Source organism: Cyclopterus lumpus, chromosome 17, assembly GCF_009769545.1.
Source record: "Cyclopterus lumpus isolate fCycLum1 chromosome 17, fCycLum1.pri, whole genome shotgun sequence".
Lineage (NCBI taxonomy): Eukaryota > Metazoa > Chordata > Actinopteri > Perciformes > Cyclopteridae > Cyclopterus > Cyclopterus lumpus.
In genome coordinates, this window is record NC_046982.1 from 20372402 (window position 1) to 20383244 (window position 10843).

General features: G+C 40.2%; 1 protein-coding gene across 1 annotated transcript; it reads left to right on the forward strand.

The window, feature by feature from the left end:
* Positions 1-8079, forward strand: tmie (transmembrane inner ear). Its single transcript, XM_034555488.1, has 5 exons — positions 1-111; positions 2074-2191; positions 3101-3250; positions 7651-7881; positions 8069-8079. Exons 1-5 carry the CDS (start codon positions 1-3, stop codon positions 8077-8079), a joined length of 621 nt encoding a protein of 206 aa, XP_034411379.1.
* Positions 8080-10843: the final 2764 nt, after the last annotated feature.

Here is a 10843-nt window from a genome sequence, read left to right on the forward strand (position 1 = left end):
ATGGTTGGGCATCAGCCTGTATGTCCACCTCGGCTCCTGCTGCAGGGCTGGGGAGCGCTGCTGCTGTCCCAGTGCTTGTCCTACGCGTCCTCCCAGGTCCCGGATCCCGAGGTAAGAGCCCGACACCACCACCACCACCATGTCCTCCACAGGCCCCCCCCCCCTCTCCCTCCTCATGAATATCATGAGGGTTTTATGTGCTTCGTTGTTATTGTTTAGACGCCAAAGTGTTTTTTTCTTGTGTTACTTAATAACGAGGAGCTGAGAGGACATTATGTAGAGACCTAGATGTATGATGTCCTCCGTGAATAGCTGAGCACACGTGTTTCCATCGGTGCAGGAGGAGGATGACGTCCCGGTACGTCGAGTTGTTTTTATGCCTCTGGCTGAAGAGAAGGGGGTCGGACTACAAAATAAAAGCAGCTGAAATCCATGTTTTCTATTAAAATAATGTTTCTAATAAATCTTTGTTCCCCCTCCAATACATTGTGTAGAACAACACTGAAAGGACAACCTATAAAAACAATATTTTGTCATATTAAAATGAATCAGTAGTGATGGTATATTACAACTACACATTAAAAAATGTCTAAATACTAGGCATATACAATTGCATATATCCTTTGTACGTGATATCCTTTTGTGAATTGTAATTGGTCTTTTGCTAATACACGTTGCATAACTAAGACCTGCATCCCAATGCAGATTTCTCCTATTTTTAGATGTTTATCCTCCATCGCCTTGTAATAATCTCCCTTGATTAGTCCCGTAAGGACCTTCTTAGAAAACTTACTTGAATATCAAACCAACCAAACATAAAATATGTCATAAATGTGGGTACGTGAGGATTAACGTGAGGTAACTTGAGGTCAGTAATCTTGTTTTGTTTCCAACCAAAAAGAAAACCAGAGGCTCAAAGCCACTAATCCTGGCCCCCCTGTGAAATTAGCCCCAGAGGAAAGTACTCAGCGTTACATAATCGCTCTTGAACGCAACACAATTCTTTAAGAGCGGATGCTAAATATCCCCATCATAGCTAATCCGTCCGTGGGAGTTTGCACAAAACACATGTTTCTTTGCTGCCAGCTTCCTTGTTCGAGTTCTGAAGACAGCTTGTCTTTAAGGTCACGCGTCGCACGTGAAGATGGGAACAAATATGGGAAAAAAGATGGGAAAAAAGATGGGAAAAAGATGGAAAAATATGGGAAAAAAGATGGGAAAAAGGCGCAAAGTTTCGAAGCTCATCGCAACATCTGACGATTATTTTTTGACTTTCGCACAAACTCAAGAAACGTTGTTGATTCATTTACGTGGTCTCATCTCCTCCAGAGCCTGTAGTGTTTACATTCACCTCCTCAGCTCGTTCTGGGGTAAAAAACTGTTACATTTCAAGACGTAATAAGGGTCCATTTTCTAATGCATCACTTATTGGTTTATGGACGATAGTGTAGAGTTTCCAAAAAGCAATCGATGCCCAGTAGAAAGGGAGGATTCCCTCTATTTATGTTTATAGATCCAGGGGGAGAGAGACGCACACAAACCCACAGATTATGGCGTTGTTGTTGTTTTTGTTTTCTTTGTGGAAGAAACAATACGCTTTTTTTTACATTTCGCCAATGCCATGAAAAAATAAAATAAAAAATGTGTGTCAGTTCAGTTAACTTTCATACGTCTAAATAATTAAATGGACAGTAAGTTAAATGTATACGTTAACCGTACCAATAAAGTAAGATGATGAAGCATCAAGAAGAATTGATTGTCTATGCAATTAAGCAATTAAAGGAATGAGTGCCTCTTTAGATGACTTCACATGCTTCTATTATATCTATATTTTAATATGTATATCAGATTCCAACAGAGTTCATAATTAATACATGTTTTCGTAAAGTCATTAAGACGGAGAAGTGACTGAAAAGTCTTCCACAGATTCTGACACATTACTTCGCCTGAGGGTGAAGCTCGAGTTACTCCAAGATCATATTTTACTCTCTGATTTTATGGTTTTATATTTGAGAGACTGAAACAATCAACGTTGTTTCTTCTTCTTATTATTTTTTTTTCCTCCCTCTGCAGCTTTTGCCCACAGATCCCCCAAAGAAGCCGGACCCCATCACCTCCGAGTCCGTTGTCTTCTGGGGGCTGCGCTTATGGCAGGTCATCGCCATCTTTTCCATGTTTGTTTTAGCAATCAGTAAGTATGAAATCACTTTGTGTGGACGCGCTGCCTTCACGAAACCCGTTCTTCAAATAGACTTCAATCTTGAGAAATAACTGCAGGCCAAAGGAGGTCGAAGCGTGCAATTATGCACGGTGTGATTATGAAGCACGATGTGATTAGCAATAATTACACTGTTTGCCTGTTACCCGGTGAGTCTCGGACTTGCACAGAGGCAGCACACAGCTTGAGGTAGTTCCAAAATGCTATTAATACCAGCACGCACGCACGCACGCACGCACGCACGCACGCACGCACGCACGCACGCACGCACGCACGCACGCACGCACGCACGCACGCACGCACGCACGCACGCACGCACGCACGCACGCACGCACGCACGCACGCACGCACGCACGCACGCACGCACGCACGCACGCACGCACGCACGCTCGGTGACGCTCCTCGCTCCTCTCTCTCGCCTCTCAGTCCCTCCTGCTCTTTATTGAGAAAAGACAACCCGATTAACCCCAGCTGAGGCTGATTAACCCTCAGCCCCAGCTGAGACTGATTAGACATCATTCCGGCACTGTTCCCCGAGCCACACCCCTGCTCCACCCACTCTACAGCTGAGTCTAACCACACCCCACTGCCACATACACTAATATTATTTCAGGAAAGGCAGAGATCTCATCCGCGAGTCATACAACTGTAAAATGACACAAGACAAACTTTCACTTTGTGCAGATTGTGTGTATCTGTTGAATTTTCTGGTTAATCGACACCAATGCATGCGTCTTAACAAGTCTGCAGCCACGCTAAGGTGCCTTATTAATAAATGCATGACATCACTATCCTGTTAGCATGCTTGATAATTAGTGTGCTAATTGCGTATAGGCCTTAATACCATGTTGCAATTACTGTCATGTGCTCCTTCTCCTTCAGTTATCACCCTATGTTGTATATTCAAATGTCGAATCCCGAGAACCAAAAAGGAAATAGAGGCACGGCACGCGCAGAGACTGGCCGCCAAAATATACGCCAACACGTTAGAGACGGTGCCACCTCTGAATGAGCTGACGGAGATCCCGGGATGTAAGTACCTCTCTCTGATATAGTTATTATTTATCTAGTAATACGCAGAGGTTTCTTCTTCTTTTAATACTTTTTAAAGCTTCTCACAGTAGCTCTGAATGAGGGAATGTGAAGTCTTGTGACAACAATAAACCACTCATAGCGTACAATACATCCCTCGAGGCCCCATCTGTGATTGCTTTACACACAAGGTCTTACAAGACCGGTTGCTGTTGTAGTCCCACTATGTGATTAAGGATACCAGCAGGGCTGGACTGGGACAAAATAAATGGGCCCAGTCATTCTTTGGGGGTTCCCCTATGATGGTTAGTGTAAATAAACATAACTCATTGATTCATAAAGCCTATAATAAACATCTGTGTGGCGTGCAGCTCTTTTTAATGCTCACTGAGCATTAAAAAGCTAATATTTATTTAATATTTAAGCTAATTTATGCTAATATTTGCCAAACACTGGAGACGACGACTCGGCAGGACTCGACCTCTCCGCTGAGGGAGAGCACATATTCATAGAGCATGTGGGGGGCGGGGCTAATGCAGACGGATATTGGTTATATGTTTCTCTTTAATCGTCTCCGGTGTCGAAAGCGAGAGGCCGACCGACGTGTTTTACGGCCCACAAGGCATGCTGGGAAAGTGCCCGGTCCGCCAGATGGCCGGTCAGTCGTGGTTACGAGGACAGCTGTCTTTTTACATAACATCCTTCCTAAGGCAGAGTCATTTCCTTACATGTTTTATTGCCTTCTTCTTGTCACCTCACAAAAACTCGCTGCACTTGGTTTTCAATTGTTCTGCTCTCGTATAAGTAAACTTCCTCTCCTCTCTCCTTCTTCCTCGCTGTGTTTCCTTTCCTTCCAGCCGCCACAGGTGCTCCTGCCGTAGAGACGGTCTCTGAGCAGGTCCAAACTCAAAGCGCTACCGGCCGGGTCGGGGTCAGCGAGGAGCAGCCCGGCTCCCTCGGCTTGCCAGAGACCGGCTGATTCCCCTCCTCCTCCTCCTCCTTCCTTTTCCTTCTGCTCTTGTCTTCTTTTTGGACTCTCCTCCTGGCTAAGTGACTTTTTAAAAACACACCGTGTGCACACTGGTGGCCGCCCTAAAGGTCCTCTTCATGCAGCAGCAGCCATCTATCTGGTCTTCCTCGAGTCTATTGCTTGCGAGAGAAATTCATCCTCTCATTCAAGTGCTCATGCCACGCCACTCGTGTGAAATGTATGAGCGCCAATTTGAATTGTTTGTTTTGTGGTGCAGCAGAAACATCAGACTTTTAATGTCAGTGCGATGCTTTTGCACATTTAAATTGACTTTTGTGCAGCTGGTCTTTTTGTAGTTTATTTTTTCTTTAAGATCTTTTCAATCTTTGCTTCACGCATATTTGCACGAGAATGTCGAGAGCAGATGACTACGATGACTACGAATGATACCAATACAATGCATGCAGCGTGCGGCCTGTGAAGGTCCGTTTCTACCTGCCTGCTCACGCTTTGGAACGGAGCAAAACCATCCGCGCTCACACTTAAATATGAAATCATAGATGTCGGGAACACTGATCTCTTCTGTAATTAAATGTTCTGGTCTCTCTCTCTCTCTCTCTCTTAATGTCCCTCAGGAATGTGGTGTGTTGCCTTGTGTGTAAATGTGACAAATAGGGACTGACATCCATATCCAGTGTGGTCTAGAGAGATGATGATCTAATATGTTTAACCCCTCTTTTATTAACATTTGAGTAATCAACCACTCTGGGAGGAATAAAGTGAGGGTTTAACATATTCATTAGTACCCAGAGTGTAAAAGCTTCTGGATTAACGTGGAGGGGCGATATGAATGCAAAGCCAATATGCACATTTCGATATGAAATATGCAAAAAAAAATATCCGACGAACCAAATGACGACGTGCAAGAGAATCTGGAGGAAATGTGGCGTCCGTGAATGTTGGAACACATTTATTTTGGAAAATTCCTAATAGAAACTGTCGCAATTTTTCTTTTCTTTTCTTTTTTCTTTTTAATATGAGAGCTGGATGGATTATGCAAAGACAGAATACACTGAGGGGATTACGAGCAATCCGTTGGAACATCACGACATAATAATAATAATAATTTTAGCATTGGAGATTCAATATTGCAAATGAGGATCAAGACATGCCCACTTGTATCTGTGTTAATATGTGCAGGAATAAAAAAAAATGTTTTTCAGCTTGTGAGATCTGTTTACGTGTTGACAGAATCTCGGCCTCGTTGGTATCGAGCCCTTAAAAGCGTCTGGGACGAAAATAAACCCGAGAGAAGGAAAGATTTTTACAGTTTCAGAGCCTAATATCTAATATCTAATTTCAGGCTCCGCCTCTTCCTTTCATCCCTCCGTCTCCAGCTCTCACAAACATTTCATTAAACACGGTCAATCAATCCCTCCTCGTGCGCCATCAACTCTCGCCAGACGCCGCCGCCGCGGAACAAAGAGAAGGATGTCTAGTGTCACCGAACGGCTGCAGTTGTGGTTGTTGTTGTTGTTGTTGTTGTGAACACAACCCAAACACATTTCAAACACGTGTGTGTGTGTCCGCTGCAGCGGCGAACGGGCTGCGGGGAAAAAAGGTCGTTTGAGGTTACAGAGTCCCGCTTTGTTCCTCAGGAGTGCAGAATGAGTTTATTTGTGAGTCGGTTGCTATGGAAACAGATGTCGAGGTGACAAGTGGAACTGGTGAGTTTCCTTATGAAATATCACAAGTGTCGCGTGCCCTCAAATTGTATTAAAAAAAATGACATTGTGTGAAGGGCCGAGCAATGTTAACCTTTCACTGTACTCTCTCTCTCTCTCTCTCGCTCTCTCTCTCTCTCTCTCTCTCTCTCTCGCTCTCTCTCTCTCTCTCTCCAGCAGTGTGTGAACAGTCGGACTCACACACACTCCAACATTGAAACAATGTCGAACACGTGTGTGTGTGTTTCTAATTAATACATTTTAATTATAGCTCTTCATTTAACCAACACCATGCTGCATCGATGCAGCAGACGCTCGGTCTAAATCAGACAACTATGGAAACAAGAAGAAGAAGAAAAACAGAGGCAACATGAAGGAGAAATGCACGAGGATAAATAGACACAAAGTTATTTACTCACAAACATTCTGATGGTTGGTTGGTTATCGTAAGTCAGATGGATTCACCCCCAAAACAGTCAAACATTTTGACGTGCGCTGTTTGTTTGTTTGTTTGTTTGTTTGTTTGTTGGTTGCTTGGCCTGCGTTTGTTGTATCCGGCGTCTCTGCAGCGTAAGAGAGCGCCGGGGAAAGTGTTTGCTTTGCTACTGAAAAAACAACAACAACAACAACAACAAAGCTCCCGTGGTCCCAACTTGAGTCTGTCCTGCATTTCTTTTTACAGTTTAAAAATCACACCCATGTTTCTTGTTATTCTATTTAAGAAGTAATGAGTTAACTCTTTATTTTATTTTGAGGTTGCATCTTTCTTTTTTCATACTTGGTATTTTATTTAGGTATTTTATACAGTTTGAAAAATAAATAAATAATTTGAAAGTAAGCCGAAATTATTTTGGGAATATGCTTCCTAAGAGTTTGAGAAAAAGTCGAGAAAAATCAATGCCGTTGTCATGTCTCTGTTCAATGTGTAACTGCAGCCAGCAGCTAGTTAGCTTAGTTTAGCTTAGCACAAAGACTGGAAACAGGCCTGGAAGCTAGCCTTGCTCTGTCCGAAGCTAACAACATCTACCAACCGGCATCTGAAAAGCTCACTCACATGTTGTGTACCAAAAAAAACACCAATTGCGGTTTTACAGGAAGTGATGCGCTGCACTATTTCCTCTTTACACTCTTTTGTACCAAAGAAACAAACGAGATGTAACAATGTAGATAAGCTTTGACTGATTGTGTTACTTTTGGACCGAGCTGGACCAGCTGTTTTCCCACTGTGTAGTCTTTATGCTAAGCTACGCTAAAGGTAGCTTCATTTTTATTTTCATACCGACATGAAAGTAATAACTCTCTTTCTCATCTCACTCTCAACAACAAAGTCCTCCTTTAAGTCCAGAGCAGCTTATTGTTAATATTAATGTCGTTAATGTACCTTTCCTCAATCTCGATCTATACTTCCCCTGAAGAGGATATGGCTACATCCTTTTGATCTCCAATTCTCCCCCCAGAAAATGCATCGCATCAAACAAGCCCATTAAAAAAATAAAGAAAGACCGTGCTTATTGGTCCGGGGAGAAGCAGATGCGCCTTTATCATTGCATGCAACCCACTTAGCGCCTTTCTGCTAGATTAAATTCTCTTTCAATTAGCACAGAGGGACCTCGATGCTACCTGATGCTGCCATGAAAGAAGCCTTCGCCTTTTTTAAAAAATGATTTTTAACTTTTTTTTTCTATTTCTTTTTTTCCTCCCTGCAGCTGCAAAGGCAGAAGAGAAAGAGGAGGTGACGACAGTCTCCGCTAAAGTGGACGCGGACAAAGCAGAGAAGAAGCCCAAAGAGGGCAAGAAAGAGGGCAAGGGTGCCAAACAAGGGAAAGGAGACGAAAAGGAGGCGTCCGGTAAGGACGCCGGCGAGGGGAAAGGGAAGAAGTCTGGAGAGAAGGGGGAGAAAGAAGGCAAAGGAGACAGTAAAGGAGGCAAAGGAGACAGTAAAGGAGGCAAAGGAGACAGTAAAGGAGGCAAAGGAGACAGTAAAGGAGGCAAAGCGGGGGCTAAAGGGGGAGCCAAGAAAGCTCAAAAGTGAACTTTTGCCTCCCACGGACCCAAAAATAAACTCAGATATTTCTCTGCAAGCCTTTTTTTGCGCACCTTTTTTTTCTAAAATGAAATTTGTAGATTATATTTGAAATAAACAAAATGTATCGTATATTTCTAGAATATATTGTATCTATAATATGTCTATTTATCTATAATATGTCTATATAAGAATCATGAAAGTTGCAAGAATATCAAGAGTACAATAAAATTACTGATTTATTCACAATTCACTGATGAACATTAGAGACCGGAAAACATATTCTTATTTTATTTCCAAGTTTACACGTGTGTATATAATATCTACAACGTATACCTAAATCACGACAGAGTGCTCACACACTGTACCGAAAGCATTAAGACCAATGCCGACTCCACCGAGTACATAATCCAGATAAATAAAACACATTTTCATACAACGAATTACGACATTAGCTCTATGATTATTGGCCGTTTTGGTACACTCAATATCCAAAAACACAATCATTTTTACATGATACAATCAGGAAAAAAAAAATACTATATTACAAGGTAATAAAGTGCTCAAATATAATTTTTATATGGAATATTTTTAATGCTTTAATAATAACCGTCTCAAACAAAAGGACTTGACAGGGTGGGGGTGGGGGGTCAATTAGTGGGAAAAAAAGCCAGATTAAATTAAAGTTGTTAGAGATGCAATAAATAGCGACATTAAGATATTGAAATATCAGAAGTTTCCAACACACGACATATTGACTGATCCCCATGGAAATGCTCAATTGGAGTCACTGAAGGGCCGAAATGCTAATTGTTATTGTTGGATTGTGTATGTCGTTCTATATTTTTGTCATCGCCAATAAATGCCATGAAAAGACCCCAAAACCATCGATGTGTTCGTCAATCTTTCAATGTCTCTTTACATTACATATGTTCTGTGCCAGTGAGTGTTTACTATATCAGACACCACTTTCTGGCAGTTTATTGTTATTTGTTGGGGGTATTTTCCATTAGATTTGTGAATTAGATTAATGTAGAATATTACAAGATTTGTCTCGTACACATATCTGCTGCTTTAGGATACACTGAGCACCTCTCTCCTCTCCTCTCTCTCCTTATGGATGAATTTACATCTCTCCATTGGACCTTATTAACTCTGCTTCCTCCTCCTCTTTGTGACCTGGTCTGATGACTCATGCCTGGTGTAAAATAAACTGAATTGAATTGAAAATTGAATAAAGTTGTCTTGATTTGTTTTTGCAAAAATAGGAATTGCTTTTAGATTGCTTATTTAAATGCTGTATACATTTACTGACTTTGACTTTAACCTTTTCAAAACTTAGGAAAAACAAACTCCTTAATAGAGAGGTGGAGAAAAACTGTGTGTGAGGGATGAAGAGAGCTGAGCACCAGGTGGTGGAACGTATTGAGCATATATTGGCTATATATTGTAATAACGTGAGGTAAAAAAATTAAATTTAGTTGAATTGGATCGATCACACAGCTCCAGACACATTTAGTCCTTGAGACCAAGTCAACAAATCCAAGTAGAACAGCAAAATGTCTTTTAATATTAAAAAGGTCTCGCTCCATTGTTACCAAGCTGCTGAGTGTTGTGCCCCACTATTGTTTACATGAAACGGAGTATTTATTTAAATACATATATAAAAATATAAATACATATTTATATATATATATATATATATATATATATATATATATACATACATACATACATATATATATATACATATTTATATATATATATACATTATATGTGTGTGTGTGTATATATATATATATATAAATATATATATACATATATATATATACATATATATATATACATATATATAAATATATATATATATACACACATACATATATATATATATATGTATATATATATACATATATATATATGTATATACACATATATATATATATATTTATATATATAAATAGATATATAAATATATACACACACATACATATATATGTATATATATATATATATATATATATAATTATTTGGGAGAAAGAGGGTGGTTTTACGGTGTTCAAGACTTTTTAGTCACCGTAAACAAGTTTGTGGCTAGAAATCCAAAAGGAATGCTGCAACATATCCTCTTCTCTGGCAGTTTATGCCTTTTCTCTTTGGTATCAGATCAAAGATAACGTCACCGAACTCGCACTCTACGCAGGTAAAATCACAAGTTACAGGATTTAAAATATACTGTGGAATAATTCATTAAATGCTAGTTCAAACGCCCTCCGTCAAATATACATGTACCTGTTTTTTTTTGTTTTGGACTATATACACATGACCAAATATTGCAAACATTCCGTAAACATACACATTTAAAAACAAAAAAAACAAAACATTGAAACATAGCTTTTTAAGATATTCATACACATGAACACTATTAGCTCACAATTAAGAATGTATTTCTGATCTTTGTAAACATTGTGACTTGTATATACACATTAAAAAGCAGCATAACACTGAACCATCTGTAAAAAAAAAAAAAAAGGACGATCTCTATTCATTTCTGGTAATATATGACGGTTTCTTCCCCCCCCCCCCCCCCGCGTGTTTTTAAATGGGGTCTCATCCTTTTGAAAACTGCGTGGGGAACCACATGATACCATTTCTTTGTCCTATTTCCATTCATTTCTTCTTTACCTCAACTAACGCCTGAACCCAAAGAGAGACACGCAGTCTTCAAAAGAAATATTCCAGCTTTGGCATCTCGCTCTACAAGAAAAAATTTGAACATGAAACATTCGTTTGAACTCTTGTAAATCCGTTGTAATGAAGAGGGATGAATGCTAGGTTGGTTTTTGTTGTTGTTTTTTTGGCCTTATTACGTAGCA